This window comes from Schistocerca piceifrons, chromosome 4 (assembly GCF_021461385.2).
Source record: "Schistocerca piceifrons isolate TAMUIC-IGC-003096 chromosome 4, iqSchPice1.1, whole genome shotgun sequence".
Taxonomy (NCBI): domain Eukaryota; kingdom Metazoa; phylum Arthropoda; class Insecta; order Orthoptera; family Acrididae; genus Schistocerca; species Schistocerca piceifrons.
The window spans coordinates 632,699,449-632,722,569 of NC_060141.1; the positions used below are offsets into that span (position 1 = coordinate 632,699,449).

General features: G+C 44.1%; 1 protein-coding gene across 1 annotated transcript in view; it reads left to right on the top strand.

Moving 5' to 3' along the window:
• Positions 1-15,572, top strand: part of LOC124795259 (transmembrane protease serine 13-like) — a 161,604-nt gene extending 146,032 nt beyond the window's left edge. The window contains exons 5-6 of the mRNA XM_047259203.1: positions 3,182-3,236; positions 12,644-15,572. Of these exons, the coding sequence (XP_047115159.1) occupies positions 3,182-3,236; positions 12,644-12,831 (243 nt within the window). The 3' untranslated portion in view covers positions 12,832-15,572. The remainder of the gene's footprint in view (positions 1-3,181; positions 3,237-12,643) is intronic.
• The last annotated feature ends 7,549 nt before the right edge of the window (positions 15,573-23,121 follow it).

Consider the following 23,121-nt stretch of genomic DNA (forward strand, 5'->3'; position numbering starts at 1 on the left):
CCTCCTCGCTCTCACTTCTCCACTCACGTCCTATGTGGGTGTCTCGTAAATTATGACAGTGAGTGCAGTCTAACGTTCTATGATTTCAGTATAACTCCTTATTTTAACTGATTCACTTTGGTGAAGAGATTTCCCAGAATGGCGTTACTGATTATATCATTAGTGGTAGGTAAATTAAAGAGTTTAAATACATCCCTTGAAGTTTTAAATATGTCCAAAATCAGTCAAAAAATCCATACTTTTGTCAACATTGCACAATGGAAGAAAAAATTTTAGGACAGCTAGCACCCACTATGCACTGTTGTAGCTAGATCATACATGCAAGTTTTGCAATAAAGTCGTATTTGTGACAACCACAACAAAAATTCAAAACTGTCAACATTATCCTCAAACACGGCAATATCCAAACTACAATGCGCAACAGAATTGAAGGACCATTTTTTCCAAGCCCCGTAATTCCCACCCATTGCAACGTTTAAGTTTGAAATTTGACTCAAGGATGCGTACACCTTTCCTCCGTAACGGAGAGAAACCGTGGCGCTTCAAACAGTCAAGTATCGACATATGCGAAAAAACGGCCACAGTTCAGAAGTTCATGTGAATAGAGAGGTTGGTTAATTATGTCACATTAGCACCAAATTCCACCACAATTCTACTCAAAGACACAGTGGACTCTACGTACGATCGGAAGGTCGTCTCACTCCCTATTACCCACAGTTCAGCCCTTCCTTTCACGCCTCTGACTGAGGTTAGAATCGCCACGCCCCGCCGTTGAAATCATGCGGTTTTCTTATCAGCGGCCGATGAAAACATTTCAAACACAACGCTGCTCAGAATCGACACGAAGCGGCCTAAGGCAGGGGGGAGGGGGGGAGGGGTTGACATAATGTGATGGCTCTCGATCTTCCACCATAATCGAGTCCATCAACATGAGGTGGTAAATATGAGGTAGCCAAGGAGGTGGAAACGTGGGTTCTACTATGCCAAGACTGCTTGGTAGCTACAACAGGAAAACACAATTAATTAGCAGGAGTACAAAATAAGAAAGTATTTATTACTTAACATTGCTGTAGTCCATGACCAGTTGGTTGACAATATAGAGGACGCGACTAGACTAAGCGTGTGTAGAATGACGTAATCTTGCAGTGACGAATTAATCTCTCGTAATCTTGAATGTCGAATCGGGTGAATTTGAAGACTAACTTGGAACGGAGCTACAGAGACTTGATAGCAGCAGTGACTGAGCTGCAGATGATGACTAACATGGGCGCTGGCTGACCACTGAGCGCGGCTACGAACTGTAGAGTGGCACAACTGCACTACTCTCCTGCTGCACATGAAGTGGCCTGGCAGCGCCTCGCGGCGAGCATAAGTACTGCGACTGGCTGTGTACTCTTTGGCTAGCACAGCCGTTCTTCTGTTTATCGAGAGAATCACATCCGGTGGATCGATCTCTCAGGCGGCGGTGTGGTCGTATGACTGACGACATCACATAATGAACCTCAATGAAACCACTCCTTCCCTTTGTGGATTGATTCCCATGCATTTCGTGGTTGAAAACGACAGTTCACATTATGATGAGCAACATATTGAGGACATTGCACAGGTGCCGTTCATGGTGAAATACAACAGCGCAATCTTGGCTGCCGTCTGCATTTCCCGCTGTGTTTCCACATTTTTGTCCAAATTCTGTAGTTCCGTTTGTCATACCTGCGGTGTACAGCAGTTTTCCTAAAGTGGGGCCATGGACAGCTCCGTTCTTTCGTCCGCTAGAGCCGTCGCCTGCGCTCTGCGCTGACTGAGGGTAGAGACTGCCGTGACACCACTGCCGTCCCCGGAAAATCGTCGAGCACGGTGTTTTTGCCTTTCCTGTGCGGACAGAAAAGGACGAGACGCCGTGGCACTGAGTAGGACAGACAGTCGGTTGATTGGTCTCAAAATTTTTGGTGTATCCAATCAAATGAGTGACCTCGCCACCTTGCTTGGCACGAAGAGGTTGGCCAGTCTGTAGTACACTGCTCCAGACCAATACCTATCTGTTATTTGTTAATGTGTCTGCCCCCGGTAGCTGAGTGGTCAGCGCGACAGACTGTCTATCCTAAGGGCCCGGCTTCGATTCCCGGCTGGGTCGGAGATTTTCTCCGCTCAGGGACTGGGTGTTTTGTTGTCCTAATCATCATCATCTCATCCCCATCGACGAGCAAGTCGCCGAAGTGGCGTCAGATCGAAATACTTGCACCAGGCAAGCGGTCTACCCGTCGGGAGGCCCTCGTCACACGCCATTATTATTATTATTTGTTAATGTGTCTTTTGTACCTCTTGAGTGGAAGAAGCGATATTCTGGTTCGTCACATTGGCAGTAGCACAGAGTTGTCCCCTCTATGTCGAGTTTTTTTCTTCGATGTTCGGAGTTGAGGGAGGAGGACAAAGTGTTTCTGGGCTACTCCTCTCCCAAGCGCTGTCAGGTGCTGATTGGCGCACCTTAGCTTGCTTTTGGGGAAATGTAAGTGTCGCAATCTTCGTAGTGTGGTCCATATTCTGAGCGATCTTTCCAGTTGAGGAAATCTTTCTGAACCTTTTACATACAGACTTACACGAACACACACACACACACACACACACACACACACACACACACACATGCCACATACAACTTTATCATGTTTAGGCGACCCACAAACAACCAAAATAAGCTGTTGTATACTTAAGTTCTTGTTCTCGCTGTGACAGTATCTCCCGTGTGTACAGTGACCAACACAACCATCTGCCGTTCGAAGATAAAGACAGACCCACGTCGAGTTTCAGACTTTCAGGGATCTGTTGGGCACATTAATAACTTTAAAGTTCTGTAAGGCCTTATTAATAATTCGAATGTTATGTGTTTAATGTCATTACATCTTGTTCAGTCAAACACCTTTATGTGTACAGTATCGTTTATCGTTCTGTGGCTGTCAAGCTGGAGAGGTACTACCTTTCATGTGTTCATGCGCTGTTTTCTCTGCCCTACATCTCCACTAATCAATAGATCCGTGTACATAAAAGCCACAGCGCATTGCTTTTCATTAATTTGTTTTCTAATAGTGATATCAGCTAGTATTCGACATTCACGTCAAAGATTCGTCTACCATCTAAGAAAGCTCAAAACGTGGATTTACCGACATTTCTCTCTCTTAATTTTCAGGGAGACAGCGGTGGTGCGATGATGACCAGGTCTGGCCGCCAGTACGTCGCTACAGGTAAGCAATTTAACTCATGTTAGCTCGTCTGGAAGGCACGGTTCCCCAACTGGAATTATTTTTCATTTCAACAGTCGCAGTAAACAATATTAGGGACAACTAACACACAAGCCACCAATAATGGTTCAAATGGCTCTGAGCACTATGGGACTTAACTTCTGAGGTCATGAGTACCCTAGACCTTAGAACTGCTTAAACCTAACTAACCTAAGGACATCACACACATCCATGCCCGAGGCAGGATTCTAACCTGCGACCGTAGCGCTCGCGCGGTTCCACACTCTAGCGCCTAGAACCGCTCGGCCACCGCGGCCGGCTCCACCAATAATACCACAAAGTTTGTTCCCCTTAATTGATCTCACCTAACAAATACCATCTTGTTGGTGGACAATCTGCTTCATTTCATTACAAAGACACCAGCTTCAGTGAACTATTCCTGTCACCATCTTCTGACTTAAGAGAGATGTTCCACTTGTCTCGTTGAGTAGATAGCGCCACAGGCCCCAACAACTGCCGATAAGCTATGCATAGTGATTTAAATTCTCATCTCTAGTTAAAAATAGTTCAGCGTTGATAGGATACACACTACTCCGCTCCAGGTCAACAGAGATCTTTGCATTACCTTTCTCATTACAGGAGCTCTAATACAGTCCTCTCGCCAGCGAAGAATGTCGTGTACTTTTCCAGGTAAACCGCGTCCGTAATTTTCATTTCAATGCACAACTTATTACGAGTCATGGGGTGTCACCTTCAGATGCTTAGACATTAGTTACATTTTGAAGACAGGTGACCGCTGTTCCTGTTAAGCATACAGATTTATACACTCCTGGAAATGGAAAAAAGAACACATTGACACCGGTGTGTCAGACCCACCATACTTGCTCCGGACACTGCGAGAGGGCTGTACAAGCAATGATCACACGCACGGCACAGCGGACACACCAGGAACCGCGGTTTTGGCCGTCGAATGGCGCTAGCTGCGCAGCATTTGTGCACCGCCGCCGTCAGTGTCAGCCAGTTTGCCGTGGCATACGGAGCTCCATCTCAGTCTTTAACACTGGTAGCATGCCGCGACAGCGTGGACGTGAACCGTATGTGCAGTTGACGGACTTTGAGCGAGGGCGTATAGTGGGCATGTGGAAGGCCGGGTGGACGTACCGCCGAATTGCTCAACACGTGGGGCGTGAGGTCTCCACAGTACATCGATGTTGTCGCCAGTGGTCGACGGAAGGTGCACGTGCCCGTCGACCTGGGACCGGACCGCAGCGACGCACGGATGCACGCCAAGACCGTAGGATCCTACGCAGTGCCGTAGGGGACCGCACCGCCACTTCCCGGCAAATTAGGGACACTGTTGCTCCTGGGGTATCGGCGAGGACCATTCGCAACCGTCTCCATGAAGCTGGGCTACGGTCCCGCACACCGTTAGGCCGTCTTCCGCTCACGCCCCAACATCGTGCAGCCCGCCTCCAGTGGTGTCGCGACAGGCGTGAATGGAGGGACGAATGGAGACGTGTCGTCTTCAGCGATGAGAGTCGCTTCTGCCTTGGTGCCAATGATGGTCGTATGCGTGTTTGGCGCCGTGCAGGTGAGCGCCACAATCAGGACTGCATACGACCGAGGCACACAGGGCCAACACCCGGTATCATGGTGTGGGGAGCGATCTCCTACACTGGCCGTACACCACTGGTGATCGTCGAGGGGTCACTGAATAGTGCACGGTACATCCAAACCGTCATCGAACCCATTGTTCTACCATTCCTAGACCGGCAAGGGAACTTGCTGTTACAACAGGACAATGCACATCCGCATGTATCCCGTGCTACCCAACGTGTTCTAGAAGATGTAAGTCAACTACCCTGGCCAGCAAGATCTCCGGATCTGTCCCCCATTGAGCATGTTTGGGACTGGATGAAGCGTCGTCTCACGCGGTCTGCACGTCCAGCACGAACGCTGGTCCAACTGAGGCGCCAGGTGGAAATGGCATGGCAAGCCGTTCCACAGGACTACATCCAGCATCTCTACGATCGTCTCCATGGGAGAATAGCAGCCTGCATTGCCGCGAAAGGTGGATATACACTGTACTAGTGCCGACATTGTGCATGCTCTGTTGCCTGTGTCTATGTGCCTGTGGTTCTGTCAGTGTGATCATGTGATGTATCTGACCCCAGGAATGTGTCAATAAAGTTTCCCCTTCCTGGGACAATGAATTCACGGTGTTCTTATTTCAATTTCCAGGAGTGTACTACAGGGTGATATAATATGCTGCAATGCAGCTACAGTTTTCACAAAACTAAGAAAGGAAAGAGAATTTCTTATGGTTTCCAGCAGTGGCTGCATACGTTTAAGTACAGTATGTGTAACAGATTTTCGTTCATACAGTCGCTTTCAAATTCACAGCACATTTACAAAAAATTTATACAATTCAAAACGTATCTGAATCTAAAACTGCTGTCCACGCACACACACACACACACACACACACACACACACACACACACACATATGTATGTGTATGATGTCTCCGTCAAGAGGCGTTAGACGCATTTTTCTCTGATGTTTCGGTAAATATCTGCAATTTCAGAATGAAATTTTCACTCTGCTTCGTGGCAGATAAAAACTGTGTGACATTTCGAGTGTGAGTTCGAGTCTCAGCCTGGCACACAGTTTTAATTTGCCAGGAAGTTTCACCTGCAACTTCGTTTTTGTAACATGGAGCTGGAGTCACCCAAGACAAAAATTGATTACCATTTTTCATCCAACATCCATAGTCAAAGGAAACCGTCGGTTTGTTTCCCGTTACAAACAAAAATATTTTTGAAGGGCTGTTTTACGAGCTCATTAGATAGACAGGTCACAAATTAGTTCAGTGTGATATTCCTTTTATTGCCATGTACCAACAGGGGCAGTAGAACACGAAAGAATAACCCATAGCGACAGTGCTGCCCTAGCCCGCACTGTCTGCTAGTGACTTGTAGCAGCGCTGCTCACTCGTTCCTTTATTAACACATATCGATAAAACAAAAATCGCACTAAACTAATACGAAACAGCTCTATCGTATGGGCACTTAAAACTCTGCTTTAAATATCACTTTGCTTATTAACGGGAAACAAACTGACGTTATTCGTCGACTCTGAGCGTCGAATGAAAAACGTGATGAGCAGTATTTGTTTGGGCTGGCTTCAGCTGCATACTGTAAAACCAAAATTGCAAATATATAACAAATCCCGAGATTCTTAGGTGGGACACCCAGTATACACAGGGTGTTTGTTCCAATTTCAGACAACTAAATACCTCAAAAATGACGCATCGTACCGAAAAAAATGTTCTACGTGAAAAGTGGAATATCTGTCTGTTCTATATATATGGCCACCTCATTACCACCGCCCATGCGTAGGGTCAACTTCGTATTTTTAAATGGGAACCACGTATTCTACACCAAAATGTACGTACGGTTCACTCAAAACATTGTTTCCCACTCGTGATAGATGGCGCTGTATTCAACAAATAGTATGTGCGCCTATTGTTGAGTTTAAGAACCAACGCATTTGATTTTACGTTTCATTTACAATGCAAATGAAAACCGACAATAGTCGTTCTGGTATACATGCCAGCGTCGCAAGCAGAATACGAAGAGAAAAAGAATGTATGTTAGGATGTTCAACGTTGAAACATCCCCTTAGAAAAATTTTATAAATGACAATGCTGGAAAACCTCTACGTTATTTGATTTTCAAACAGCTGAACAAAACTGAACGTACTCAGGTATTTCTCTCTTTATTTATTCTGATCATCACTAAATTGAAACACAATATTTTTTTGGCGCAACGCCATCTGACTTTCAATAATCCATACAAAAGAATGGCCCAGACTAACAATAACCTATACCTTTCATGAATCACTTAACTCACAAAAATCTTCGTTACTCGAACTACTGCAATACAGTGTGCGCCAATACTGCCAGCTGAATAAAAGATTCTAACTACTGAAGGCACTAACTAATGATAGGCATAGTTAGCAAATGAAAGATTTTGATAGAGAACAAACAATGTATTTACTTTAATAATGTTCAAAAGTCATCATATATATATATATATATATATATATATATATATATATATATATATATATATATCAGTTCATGATATACGGTATTACAGATTTACTCTTTCTGATGGACACACGTCCAGACCGTCCGCTCTCAAAATTCTGACACCTCTCTCCCCACATCCACCACTGCTGGCGGCTCACCTCCAACTGCGCAACGCTACGCGCTGTTCACATCTAACTGCCCAACACTACAATAGCAAATATTCTAACAATGCAAACCAGCCACATACCGCACACAGCACAGTCAGTGATTTTCATACAGAGCGCTACGCGGCGTTACCAACATAAAAATCTAAACAGCCTACTTACAACGTGAATTTCAGTACATAAAGGGAGATGAAAGTCTAAAAGTCCGTCACGGAGGAATGGAATACGGTTGTAGGGGAAGGAATAGAAGAAAGAGTTACGGGAGAATCTGGGCTCCGTAGTAGGAATAGGAGAAAAACTAATTGAGTTCTGCAATAAATTTCAGCTAGTAACAGCGAATGACAAAAGAAGTAAGTATACTTGCAAAATGCCGGGAGACATGGGAGTGGACGACTAAGAATGAAGTTCTCGGGTTAAAAAGAGTGTAAGACAAAGTTGTGGTCTTTTGCCCCCACTGTTCAATCTATACATCGAAGAAGCAATGAAGGAAATAAAAGAAAGGTTCAAGAGTGTGATGAAAATTCAAAGTGAAAGGATTTTCTCGTGACACTGCTATCTTTGGTGAAAGTGTAGATAAATTACAGGATCTGTTGAATGAAATGAACAGTCAGATGAATGCAGAAAACGGATTGAGAGAAAATCGAAGAAAGACTAAAGTAATGAGGAATAGCAGAAATGAGAACAGCGAGAAACTTAAGAGAAGAACTGGTGATCACAGAAGAGATGAATTTAAGGAATTCTTCTACCTAGGCAGCAAAATGATCCATGATGGACGGAGCAAGGAGAAAGCAGAAAGCAGATTAAAACTAGCAAAAAGGGCATACCTGGCCAAAATCTGCTAATATGAAACATAGATCTTAATTTGAGTAAGAATTTCTACGATTGTACGTTTGGAGCTTTGTATGACAGTGAGACTTGGACTGTTGAAAAACTGGAACAGAAGAGAACCGAAGCATTTGATATGTGGTGCTACAGAAGAATGTTGAAAATTACTTGGGCTGATAAGGTAAGGATTCAGGAGGTTCTCTGGACAATCTGCGAGGAAAGGAATTGATGGAAAACAGTGACAAGAAGAAGGGACAGGACCGTAGAACATGTGTTAAGACATCAAAGAATAGCTTCCTTGGTATTAGAGGGAGCTGCAGAGTGCAAAAACTGTGGAGGAAGACAGAGATTGAGATATACCAAGCAAATAATTGAAATAATTGAGGACGTACGTTGCAAAGTGCTACTTTGAGATGGAAAGGTTATCGCAGTAGAGGAATTCGTTGCGGGTCATATCGAACTAGTCAGTAGACAAGACTGATGATTCAAAAAAAAAAAAAAAAAAAAAAGGAGCAAGTAATATTTTCCCCCTTTAGTGTTCCAGCTATCTTTCCCATTTTCACGATGTCGTTCAAGATGTTGATAACTAATCCATGACTACTTTCACTTTTTCCACAAGCGCCTCGGTTGTGATAGACTGCTGATCGAGCTAGAGGCCTCCGATTTTATTTTGCTTCTCCGCTCTTTAGAGAGACATTGCGTGCCACTTCGTCCTTCAGACTTGTTTTACCACAGTGTCAGCCTTTGTGCCACCTAAGCACTGTGTCATATTATGGTGCACTTCCACAAACCCAGATTTTTCTGTGTTGTTCCCCTTCTAATGCACAAAACGAGCTATACCCGTTCATCATAAGAATAACTCGTGTAAACACCACACTATGAACGCTTCCGCGTTTGCTGGAACCTCATTGGATTTCGTTTCACATGGAGCGGAAGCAAGCTGTCTCGAGTACAGTCTAGTACGGTAATAAGGATACGTTTTATTATATGCTCTACGTTACGCGTATATTGACTCAGAGATAATACGCGGTAACAGCTTTACCGGTGCATTCAACTTTGACAGCACCGGCGAGGCATGTGATCCAACTAATCTGTAATGATGTGAACGTTGCAGTAAATATGTAAAAAGGGATGAGCAGAGAGCAATATAGCTTTGAATGGTACTTAATTTTTAGACACAAGGGAATAATATATGGTAAAACTCAGGTGATACACTTCTTAGGTGACCATACGGAAAACATAACATGCTCTCGATCTTAACAAACATAGCATTGTAATTTAAAAAAGAATGAAAATTTCTGACATTAACAAGGATAACTTTCCAGCATTAGCTATGTGTTGCATAAAATCGCACTGCTGGAATTTTGCCATGTAGTTAAATACTGAAGGCAGTGGAGGTATTACAGCAGTTGCCTGGTAATCTCGGAACTCCTTCCATATCGGACTCCGATGAATACATAACACTATTGCTATGTTGATAACTGGGCGATCAGCATTAGAATCACAAGCCACCAAAAAGTCCACATTTCCACCTCCTCTTTTATGACGTGCTGTTCTGCATTCCGCCATCGTTCGGTAGTGACGTCTCACAAAACTTCGTGCATCAGTTCCAGTACGTTTGGCAGCTTAATAGTCTTGTTATTTTTCGCAACAGATCTCTTAACTTGGCTCCAGATCAATTCTATTGGGTTCAGATTGCAGTATTAAAGTGACAACTGTACAAATGCAGCATTCGAACAGTGCGCTCGACGCCGTGAAAAATATTGTTTTGCATGTTTCTATGACGCTTATCACAGTGGCTCGTGTGAGACCACATGTGTCCTACAAAACAATGGTCATATTCTCCAAAAAATTTAATTGTGTAATGTTTTCTTAACTTTACAGTCTTTAACAATCTTTTATAAAATATCGAAATTAAGAATATGTATTGGCAATGGAAACCAGAATTTAACGTGTGATATATATTTAGAAACTAGAAGACCCGCATTTTTCTTGAAAACATGATGGTTAAATATGAGCTAATTACCGTAAAATTGATAGATTTCATATTTAAATGATTTAAGTATTCAAACCGAGAAAAAAGAGATTGCAGGATTCAACGGGTTTCGGAGCCACGACCTGCAAGTCCACCGTTTATTAATCTACGACGGTACCACTTACGTCGCGGAAATAATGTGTTTGCTGTGAATTGTATTTGTGTATACTGTTCCTTGAAAATCGTCAAAGCTTATTTTTCTCTGTAATCTTGTCTAAAACATCAAGGAAAGCTTGTTTCTAGCCAGTAACGGTGTTCCGCGGGCGTGTTTCACTACGAAGCAGGAAACTGTGTCATCCGTTTTTGCGGTACATCTGAACAGCGAGGCAATTGGAGCACGAGTAGCATTTACAGAGTCTGTGACTGTACACGATTTCTTAAGTAAAAATTACGTAGCTAAGGTATGATTAAGAAAAACGTTGATAGCTGTTAATAAATCAGAATGTCTTAAAGTTTCATTCACAATGACATAGTAATAAGGTATAGAATACATAAGCTGGACCTACTTCCAAGAAAGGAACAACACCAGTGTACGAGAGCTACGGCTGCTGACCAATCATCGCGTTTGTATTTGTTTGCATCAGGTTTATTCTTATGACGAACGGAATATACCGCACGATTTCAGGCGGTTTTCCATCTGCCTCGGCGAATGCGGGCTGGTTCCCCTTATTGCGCCTCAGTTACAGTATACTTACATGGATATGGTGTCCTTTCGGACATGTCCGAAAGAACAAACACCATTGATGACCTACAGCCGTCTAGAACGAAATTAGAATTATATATTAATACCCTCAGCTGCTAACGGGCGTTGATATATATCAACGGGGACAATTGAAAATGTGTGCCCCGAACGGGACTCGAACGCGGGATCTCCTGCTTACATGGCAGACGCTCTATCCATCTTTTTTTTTTTCTCTCTCTCATTTTGTTCGTTGCATCTTCTCGTGGCGGACGTCGCAAGACACCCATTTCAGTTCGTCGTTGATCCATTAACTCAGTTTTTTTTTATTACAGAGGGCAGCTAACCCTCTGACCGAACACGCTGAGCTACCGTGCCGGCATCCATCTGAGCCACCGGGGGCACAGTGGATAGTGTGACAGGGACTATCTCGTGGACGCCTCCCGCGAGACCCACATTCTCACCTTATATATCCACGCACTACATTGGTAGGGTCCCTACCCAGTACACTCATTACTTGTGGAAGACAATCTTACCAAGTCCCGTAAGAGTTCCGGTAATATGTGTGCATTTGTACAGAAGAAGGTCATGGTCGGTATTGCCACAACTATATACTTATATGGATGGTATTAATATATAATTCTAATTTCGTTCTAGATGGCTGCAGGTCATCAATGGTGTCTGTTCTTTCGGACATGTCAGAAAGAACAGACACCATATCCATATAAGTATATAGTTCTGGCAATACCGACCATGACCTTCTTCTTCTGTGCGGATGCACACGTATTACTGGAACTCTTACGGTACTTGTTAAGAATGTCTTCCACAAGTAATGAGTGTATTGGGTAGGGACACTACGAATGTAGTGCGTGGACGTATGAGGTGAGAATGTGGGTCTCGAGGGAGGCGTGCACGAGATAGTCTCTGCAGTCGCACTATCCTCTGTGCGCTCGGTGACTCAGATGGATAGAGCGTTTGCCATGTAAGCAGGAGATCCCGGGTTCGAGTCCCGTTTGGGGCACAAATTTTCACCTGTCCCCGTTGATACATTCATCGCCCATTAGCAGCTGAAGGTATTAACATATAATTCTAAATTCAGTTACAGTATGTCGGCGATTTCTGCGCAAACACTGTCTCCACGTACGCGTATACCATAATTACCTCTACCACGCAAACATTTGGGGTTACACTCGTCTGGTGTGAGACGTTCCTGGAGGGGTCCACTGGGTGCCGAACTGCACAATAATCCTGGGTTCGGTGTGGGGCGGCGGTGGGGTGAGTGGACTGCTGTAGCTTGTTGTGTACCACTGCGGGCTACGGCGGGGACGAAGCCTCTCCGTCGTTTATAGGTCCCCAGTTCCATATAATACAATACTATACCGCACGATAATCCACTTTATGAATGGGCTTTGCCATTTTGTTTTGGCTGGACTAGTGACGTGCTGCGGTACTATGGCACTGGGATTTCAATGTGTAGCATGGCCACAGTCTTGTGTCCGCAAGTACAAAAATTAATTAAATACTTTTTTCCTTCGATGTGAGAAAGCTAGCATGTAGGTGTCATTTTTCTTTACACTCTCCAGCAGAAGTTTCTTCTTCTTTTTGTTGCAGGCATTGTGTCGTACGGCTACGGCTGTGGGCAGCGCAACATGCCCGGCGTGTACACGAACGTGTCGTACTACAAGAACTGGATCGTGAAGCACATGGGCGCCGGCTACCAGCAGCGCCTGCGCTCCAGGACCGACGCCGCTAGGCGGGCTGGCCAGAGAAGGGGCAGCGCCGCTGCGAACGCCGACTGAACCTCGTCCCACGGCGGTCACCACTGCTGCCCGAAGGCGCGCCTTCACGCTAATCCTCGTGACCACTCACCGCGCGACCGTCTCCCGATGTCATTACTTTCAAATTATCTGGGACTCCGTAGCCGCGATTAAGTACATAATGAACGTGCCTCCCAAATTCAAATGAACGTTCTATCGTTGTTCCTTTGTTTGAGTTCCTCGGTACGTAGATAAGGAGATGCTTTTGACGCTTATTAACGCCATTCCGTGTTTCCGATATTTCAGTAAACAGGACTTGGTTCCACACAAATTAAATTAAATAGTAGGTTTCTCGTAGACCAGAGAAATAATTTTTTTTTTTAAATATATTGTAGCCTTCTTTTGAAAAACCAATTTGTTAGCCAAGATATCTATGTTGACACAATTACTGTAGTAGTAGTTTCGCCATATCTGTTGCCTTCCTCAGTTCTATAAAAAGAAAATATGTCGAGGTTGCAGGTTACAGTATGCACTATGCTAATTTCATGTTACATTTCTTCTGTCAATTCCAATGTTAGACAGAAATGTGACGGTGTTACAGTAGTTGTTTGTAATTGATGTCAGCCAGTGCAGAGAGCCATCTCGTGGTACCTCTCAGTAACAAACCCTGACAGTTGCAGCGGACTGGGTGCGGGAGCTCTTCGGGCTGACCTCAACCAATAGTGTAACGCGATTTTGTAAACATCTCTATGGCAACGCTTCAGTGTTGTCACAGCTCTGTAGGCGGCTAATGTTTTCGCCTGCAGCCGTTAGCACTTCACAGTTGAAAGCTGGCAACAGCGCTGTGAGCTGTCAGGGATCTTCTTATGCCATCTCGACTATAGCTTGCATTATACTCCAAATCCAGTAGTCAGTTGCTCTGTCGCAGTCAACACAGCTTTAGACCGCAAAGCGGCATGATGTGTCATGTACCTGTCTTGTTGGCGCCATGCACACTCAATGTTGTGCATACTTTAAGACGGAATACCTGGCATGTCATTCTAGCGCCTCAACTTGTTTACGGCATGCTTTCACTTAAAAAATTTTGCCTGTTACAGATATTCATTATTATATGTTGACTTTGGATTGTATCCGCCCATATGAGCATAATTTTATGAGAATTGTTATTTTACACCATATTGCATATTTCTCATATGACAGAGTGGTGTAAGGATTGTACAGGTTGTGATACAAAAGTTTCAATACTTAACTCAGAACTAGAAATTTATTGAACATTTAAGTACAGTGGACTAAAATTCTTCAAAATATGATCCTTCAGCATCAACATAGCGCTGCCAGCGCGTCTTCCACTGTTCGTAGCCTCGGGCATTATGCCGTCAAGGGCGCTAGTTGAAGCCTGCTGGATGTCGTCGATGGAATCGAATCGCTTCCCTTTTAGGCCTGTCTTGATTCAGGGGAAGAGGAAAAAGTCACTTGGAGCCAAGAAGGAGCTGTAGGGTGGCTGCGGCAGTGTTGGCACGTTGTCAAAACTTCGGCGGCGGTGTCCAACGTGTGAGCGGGCACGTTGTCGTGGTGGACAATCCAATCGCCCTTGATCGCCAGGCGGACGCGGCGAACTCGATCCCTCAAGCGGCAGAGCACTCACACTAAGACGACGGTCATTGTTTAAAAGTTCCCTCACTCTCTCCACATTTTGATCCGTTCGGCTTGATGATGGCCTCCCAGAGCGGTCGTCGTCTTCAACATTGCTGCGGCCATCTTTGCATCGGACATGGCTTCTTCCTTAAAGGCCTCTTGAATCATACCAATAATCTCCGTGGTCGGTTTGTTCAGACGCACGCAAAACTTAATCGCATAATGCTGCTCCAAGTGCTGCTCCATTTCCGACTCTCCCACTTTTCGACCGAGCTCAATGACACGCACTCACGCTACAAGCGATACGCACTCTCTAGGGCTCTGGAGGTAACTGCCACAGTGTCATTTCGTTCCCTGAGACCCCCGTTACTTCCCCCACCCGGCGGAACCGGTCCGCGCGCGCTCCCCTACTCAGAAATGAATCAGTCTTGAAACTTCTGAATCACACCTTGTATGATGTAACTACCACTGTCTGCGTAATTTTTGTCATAGAACCATTGCAATGCCCTACTACATTTTTAATTTTTTGAGTGTAACCCTGTAAACTCGACAAAATGTTCAAATTTGTGTGTGAATTCCTAAGGAACCAAACTGCTGAGGTCATAGGTCCCTAGACTTACACACTATTTAAACTAACTAAACCTAAGAACAACACACACACCCATGCCCAAGGGAGGACTCGAACCTCCAGCAGGAGAGGCCGTAATCTCGACATATTCACTTTTTATAGATCTGAGGATGGCAATCCATATTGCCAAAATTACTAATCCAGTATTGATATTAACATAGCGATCCTGCCACATAAATTGGTTTTCAAAAGAACACTACAACACAAAATTCTAGATCTCCTCTTGAGCTAAATAACGATGTCAAGTGACCACAAAAAATTTGTTCACTTGATATAAGAACTTCACGAAAGCTAAATTCTGCATTACATTACTAATTTTTTTTATTTGACCTCCAGAGTTTGTACTCTGTTTAGCTATACAAAACACATGTTTGCGTGGAACACATAATTTTACAGAGAAAATAAATCCATATTTACAGAATTTAAAGCTCAGCCGCCACAATTATTTTTTTTCAAAAACAAAATTTTAACAAATAACATGACAAGTAGACATTATTGTATTATCAATTGACACTATTTCTTAAATTTAATCGTAAGTGATAAATATTTTTTTCTTTCTACGATAATTTTTATACAGTCTGATGCAGGTTATCTAACTGTGTATATAACTGAAAATGCAACTGTGAAAAATCTTTAACTTCTGCGAAATATCATGACTGATTATTAAATAAAATTGATGGTGAAAGCGACTTTCTTTGCTCCACAATACTTCAACTTCTCGTTACATTGTTCACTGGTTGGCATGAAATAGCAATATAAATGTTCTTTAATTAACTTTGTACAATAAAAGTTCTATCCTTTGTGAATAGCACAACAAAGAAATTTTATCACTTCAGCTCAATAAATTACCACTGAAACCGCGTTCTGTCAATATGAATCTAAAGTGAATGCCTTTGCTTTTCGTGAATGTCATTTCATATGTTCAGCGATAGTGTGTTGCATCAGAGCTGAAATGCTCTAATCTATGATCATACATTAGAAAACACTTTCACTTTTAATTCAGGGTTCTGCATCGTGACTGTAAATAACAGGGAGCTATGTGGGGAGTGAGCAGGCTGTAAATTAGTTGTACGGCCTATTGCAATAGACTGTGGCATGTTACTAGTAGATGTGCACAGCGTATCATTACGTAAAGTTAAATGTTCTCACATTTTCAACAAAATTCATAGATTATTTACACACAGAACAAAACATAAAATTAAAAATAGTTGGAAATGACGTCACAGAAAAAGTGATAGCGAAATACGAATTAAAATACGAGTACTGTTAAAATCTACAGATTTTCCCTATACTCCTAATGAAATTAACAATGCTTTACCTACTCGAATGTCTCGAGTAACCAAAAGAGATGAAGTTGCTTGAGGAAGGTGGTAACCTGTAATCATCAAAGACTACAAAAATTCAAATCGTTCATAGGCAAATTTGGGAGACCAAAGCAATATGTGGTTTACATATGATTCTGACTCAGAATAACAAGCACTAACAGGGACATTGCACATGTTGATCCTGTACAGATGTAGAGAAAAACAGGCATGGTAAGCGAAGTCGAATGATGGTGGATATCGCCGATCGGTCCAAACGTGTCCTCTTAAACCACAGTCTTGTAGGAATTTGAGATTGTAATACCACATTATGATATCTTTCGTCTGTTAGGACATACACCACATCTCTTGCCATTGCTGTTTGCCATGACTCTTGACTTTTCATAAGGAATTTGTACAAGGAAATATCAAAACGAGAACAGTTCCTGTAGATAGAACTTGATTCACTAAGCCATTAGCGTTGTCTTTATGGCCGATGCCTGCATGAGAATGCTCGCAAAGCAGATTTCTGCCCTCTCCATGTACAGCGAACATATCTCAGTACCAGATCCAAAATACAACAGCTGGTTGTTTTATTCCATCGCCGGTATTGAATATTTTAAGAACCTTCTAGGAGTAGGACACCATTAATATCTTTAAGAAGGAATTGAAGATGCTAACCTGATTGGTTCAAAACTTTCCACAGGCTATGCTATAAAAATTGAAGCACTTTTAGGTAGTTTGAAGGCTTTACGGACTTGGATCTGAAGATGTAGAGAAGCACTTCCGATGCACTCCTGCAGAATTTCGGAACCATTGGAAAATACAGGGTGTTACAAAACGATAATGACAATCTTCGAGGGATTATAGAGTATGTCTTGAGGAACAAATTGAGGATAGGCATCCCTGTCCAAAAACATCGGAGCATCAAATTTATAGGCGCCACGCCTGCTGCTAGGCTCCCTCTTTGGCAGAAAATGTTACTTTATACCCTGACAGACCATAGGCACAGCGTATCGCAATATTGTTTGTTATTCAGTGATCACGACTGATTGCCACGATCGCCAGTGGGGAACATGTAGATAACTGCTGCGTCGTTGTCTCCTACAGATGCAATGCTTTGTTGCCTCAGTGAATATCCGTTTCGGACACAGGTTTCCATGCACAGTTTAAAATTGGAAATTTTTGAGGGTTTCAGATGGAAACACATGTCCGAAACCACCATCCACTGAGACAACAATGTATCATACATTAATAGCAGACAAGGCCTGTCTGCGCAGCAGTGAGCTCCATCTCCTCCATTGGTGATCGTGGCAGACAATCACGATCACTGACTAACATTCGTTCTGTCCATCCTCCGTCAGTGTATGAACACACGTTTGCTACTGAAGGTGTGGCCTAAGGGCAGTCATGATGCCTGTAACTTCGACACTCTGCAGCATCATTGGTTCACGTCTCTGGACAGGAGTTCCTATCCTCACATTGTTTCGGAAGACACCCTCTAAAATCCCTTGAAATCTGTCGGTATCGTTTTGTAACACCCTGTATACAGATATAACCTGTACATTAAGCTTCAGCAAGACGATTAAATATACAATTTACACCAACACTCAATTCTGTTCTCATGTTATTGTTGTGGTGTTTTCCCCAACGAATGTATCAGGATGACCAAATGTAGCGGGAAAACGCCAAATGTAGTGGATGGGTGCCAGGAGGTGCCACATTAAAACTCGGCGAGGACTTTCCAAGTGATTTATTTGTTTCCACTTCAGCACCCTGTTCACCTCCGTCCACGTCACAGGGTCCCGTAATTCCGAGGCCACCACCCCAGTGACCCAGCGCAGCGCGTTGCTGTGTGTCGGCCTTGTAGCACCGCATCATCAGGACTGTGCCTGCAGCCGGCTCAACAGTCTTCTTCCCTGTTGACTCAGTGCTGCTCCAGTGGGAGCTGTAGGCCATGCCCGCTACTGCTTCTTCCTTGATGGCATAGCTGAGAATGCGACAGTAACAACCGCCCGTGATCCAGCGTCTGAATCTGTGGCCCTCGCCTCAGGAAGTCTCCAGCGTGTGTCCAGAGCTGAGACAACTGCCAGCGGTAGTGAGCTGAAGAGTGGCCCACTGCTGGCTGGCTGTGACCCCACGTCAGTCTCAGAGGGTCGAACCAACGACCCACTGTGGACTGGGATGCTGGCGCCCCATCTGTTGCTGCATGCAGCCCGGCGGTGTGACACGCCCCGCCGTCCAAGAGAGTTGTTACACTTGAATGAATCTCATTAGAAAGCGGCACCTATTTATACTCAGCTGTGTGCCTCTGTTTTGCCAAGCGCGCTGCTTCGCATCACGTATGCATGACACTTATGTTGGCCAGTGGCTCTCTTCTGCCTGTGACTTATGCCATGGAAACTGCTGTGTGAGTCATCTCCAGCAGTTATACGCCCCTGTGGCCTCTATTTGCCTTCACAACTGCTGGTACGCATAACTTACTGCAATCTGGCTCGCACCTGGCTGTAACTCATTCCCCGAATATCGCACAAAACTAACTTTCCCTATCCTAAATGGTGGTGCCGCTACATTATAATAATAGACTAGAGTGTGACAACTGAGTGTCTCAAAATCATATTCACATAAAGGAAAATGTCAAGAACATTGCAGATACTGTGTGACAGAGCAAGCATCAAAGGTGGTGTAGATGGCTGGAATTTTAGTTTTTCTGCTGAAGGTAGTTCTTAATTAGTATATACAGTCTCTACCTTTACAGACAGGGCTATCTATGAAGACCATGCCTTGACTGAAAAATTTATGTGACAGTATTTGATGTTGAATGTTTAAAGGCATCTTTCATGACTACACTAAGAGGGTTGGTAGGTGTCAAACACGTGGCTCCCAGACGCTGGCATGAAGTCACCGTCATACCAGTACCTGAGCCTGGTAAGGACAAAAACCATCCTTCTAGCTACCACATCTCTCTTACCAGCTGCGTTTGCAAAGTGATGGAACGTATGATTCATGCCCGGCTGGTATGGTTGCTTGAGTCTCGCAATTTACTAAGCAATGCATAGTGTGTATTTCGAGCGCGGCGTTTTGCAGATGACTATCTAGTTACTTTGTCCACCAATGTCATGAATAGTTTTCTGCTGAAATCCCAGACTGCAGCCGTGTTTTTCGATTTGGAGAAGACCTACTACACCTGCTGGAGACCTGGTATCCTCCATACTCTTTACATCTGGGGCTTCCGTGGCTGCCTGCCTGTTTCCTTCAGGTATTTTTAAAAGACAGAGTTTTCAAGGTGCGTGGGGATTCTGCCTTGTCATTTATCCAGGAAAACGGTGTGCCTCAGGGTTCTGACCTGAGCGTCATCCTCTTTGCTATCCCCATTAACCCTATAATAGCCCGTCTTCTGCCGGGCATATCCAGCTCCCTTTTGGTTGACGATTTTGCCTTCTATTGCAGTTCTCCAAGGGCCTGTCTCACTGAGCGGAGTCTTCAGCGCTGTCTAGATCGTCTTCACTCCTGGAGCATCGACAATGGCTTTCACTTTTCCACTGGCAAAATCGTCTGTATGAATTTCTGGCGACGCAATTGGTTTCTTCCACCATCTTTACTTTTTGGGCCCATTGCCCTTCCGTTTGTTGAAGCTACGAAATTCCTGGTGCTCCTGCTCGATAAGAAACTCTCTTGGTCCTCCTGTATGTCTTACCTAGCAGCCCACTGTACGTGGTTCCTCAATGTCCTATGTGCCCTCAATGGTATTTCCTAGGATGCCGATCGAACCACACTCCTCCGTTTGTACCGGTCCCTTGTCCATTCGAAACTCGACTATGGGTGCTTTGTTCATGTGTCTGCACGTCCATCCATCTTACACCGTCTCAACACTATCAACCATCGTGGTATCCGTTTGGCCACAGGCAGGTTTTACACTAGCCCGGTTGAGAGTCTATATGTTGAAGCTGCTGAACTACCACTGTCCTACCGCCGTGACTTTCTTCTCAGAAGCTATGCATGCCGTTTGTCTGCCTTGCGTGGCCACCCATCCTATGCCTCCTTCTTTGATGAATCCTCTGATCGCCTCCTGGAGTCCGCTTTCGGCATTTGCTGCGCTGTCTTAACGTCACACTACCTGCACCTTTCCCAGTGGGTGTAAACTCTTAACCACCTTGGCTTCATGAAGTGGCCCATGTTAACCTTGGCCTTCATTCTCTACCTAAGGACACTACTCCAGCCTCAGTCTATCGCCTCCAGCTTCACAACCTTCGCAAGGAACTTCGCGATAGTACCTTTGTATACACTGATGGCTCTCGCACTGACCATGGCGCCTGGTGTGCCTTCGTCATTGGCACCTGTGTCTTTCAATATCGGCTTCTGGCACACTGCTCAGTATCTACAGCCGAGCTCTTTGGCCTGTATCAGGCCACAGAGTACATCCGGCGACACAGCCCTTTCGATTGTGTCCTCTGCTCAGGCTCACTTAGCGCCCTTCAAAGTGTATGTGCGCTGTACACAGCCCATCCCTTAGTGCAGCGGATCCAGGAAAACTGTCACTTGCTCACTCTGGTGGAGCCAGTGTGATGTTTGTGTGGGTTCCTGGTCATGTCGGTCTGCCAGGAAATGAGGCTGCTGACGCTGCTGCCAAGGCTGCAGTCATCATACCTCAGACCACGTGTTGCTATATTCCCTCCACTGATCTCTGTGTTGGCCTCTGTCAGGAGGTGGTGTCCCTTTGGCATCGCCAATGGTCCTCGCTTCACGGGAATAAGCTCTGGCCTATTAAGTCTCTACCAGTGGCTTCAGCGGCCTCCTCCCCGCCCTCCCGCTGGGAGGAAATCATTTTAACTGGGCTGCGTATTGGACACTGCTTTTTTAGCCATTGTCATTTGATAAGTGGCGCTACCCGCCACTTTGTACAAATTGCGCCCAAGTTTTAACTGTCTGCCTCTTCCTGACGGACCGCCCATTTTTAACCGTTTACGTTCGCGTTTGGGTTTGCCGTCAGAGTTATCGGCCGTTTTAGCAAATGACGCGCAGGCTGCCGACCGCGTTTTACTTTTTATCCGCCAAAGCAGTCTGGCAATTTAATTTTTTGTTTTTGACCTCCGTTTCTGTATGGTGTATTTTTTAAGCCCTTTTTCCACGTGACGTACCTGTTTTTAGCTGTCTTCTATTATGTCAATTGAGACTGATGTCTAGTCGTTTTTTAACTCCTCTCTGTCTTCATGTTCTATAGTTTTAACTTGGGCATGCATGACCCCAGTTGTTTTTTGCGCCCTAAAGTAAAACAAAACCAAAACCAAACTGTCCTGAAGATTATCTAATTTGGTGAAATAAACCTTAGGCGCTTTGTAATATAGCTTACAGCCCTAGTTCAATCTAGATCGAATAATCCCTCACTACATTTTGAGTAGAATACTTTGATCCGCTCCCAGTCACATACGAAATACGTTTGTCCTTCTTTGCACTTATTAACAATAGATCGTATGTGAGGTGCCCACCTGAGCTTAATGTCAAATATTTTTTAGAAAGTACTATTTATACTTGAGGCGTGATCATCAATGCCAGCAGCATTCGATTTGTAAAAACGTATGATCACCAATTTCTCAGCCATAAAAGAAAAACAAAGTCTTCAACCACTTCTTTGGAAATGATGTGTTAGACCTGATACTGTACTGATATGCAAAATGAAGTACGTAATGCTCATGAAAAAATTTGTATGCGAATGGAAGGCACATCTCTTAAAGTAGGCACACGGCACACACTTTCATATAAATGAGCACAACAGAACAATAAAATCCATCGTACCTCAAGAATAACACAAATTATTAAGCAAGTAAAGTCGAAAAAGTAATAGTTAGTGCTAGTGTGTATTGTCTTCTCGCTTATAGCGATCGGCACCACAATGGGGCTTTTTTCCCAACGCTTTACTGATAATGATGATGTTTAGTTTGTAGGACGCTCAACTGCACTGTCATCAGCGCCCGTACAAAGTTCCAATTTTTACACAGTCCAATTTTTTACTCTGTCCAATCTAGCCACTGCCACGAATCATGATGATGATGAAATGATGAGGACAACATAAACACCCAGTCCCTGGGCAGAGAAAATCCCCAACCCGGCCGGGAATCGAACCCGGGACCCCGTGATCCAGAGACAGCCACGCTAGCCACTAGACCACAAGCTGCGGACCCAAAGCTGTACTGATTAGCTCACAATGAATGCAATAAATATCATTTAATAACCCATTCAATAAAGATCCGGCACCTCTCGTACGTGAAATAGTAATAGTTGTGTGACACACGTAACACACCACCAAACAGCTACACATGAACGAACGTCGACACACCTCTCTCAATTTCTGAAAAACGAAATGGGGTGCAAAATATTTTGCTGAATTCTGTCATGTGCATCCAGCAATGCCGCATGATATCGAACTTAATTATCAGAATTATTTTCGCTTCAGCCTTTTACTTTGTCTGTCCTTTTAATGTTTAAGTCTAACAAAGAACAGTTATATCAAGTTGTGTGATGGCTGCATCACCAAAATTTCATAATAATATATGTAGCATTTCCTTAATTTTACTTTAGAGTTTATTTCTTCCACAAATCATTAATATACAACACTGAAATTTTTACACTGAATATTTAATACTAAGCGACTGCCAATCTGGAGCATCTCAACAGATACTGCCAGCCCCTGGTGCGCTACCCTGCTACTTCTGAGCAACTCCTGCCTACTACTGCGCAACAAACATAAGCTCTTTGTTACAGATATTCTGC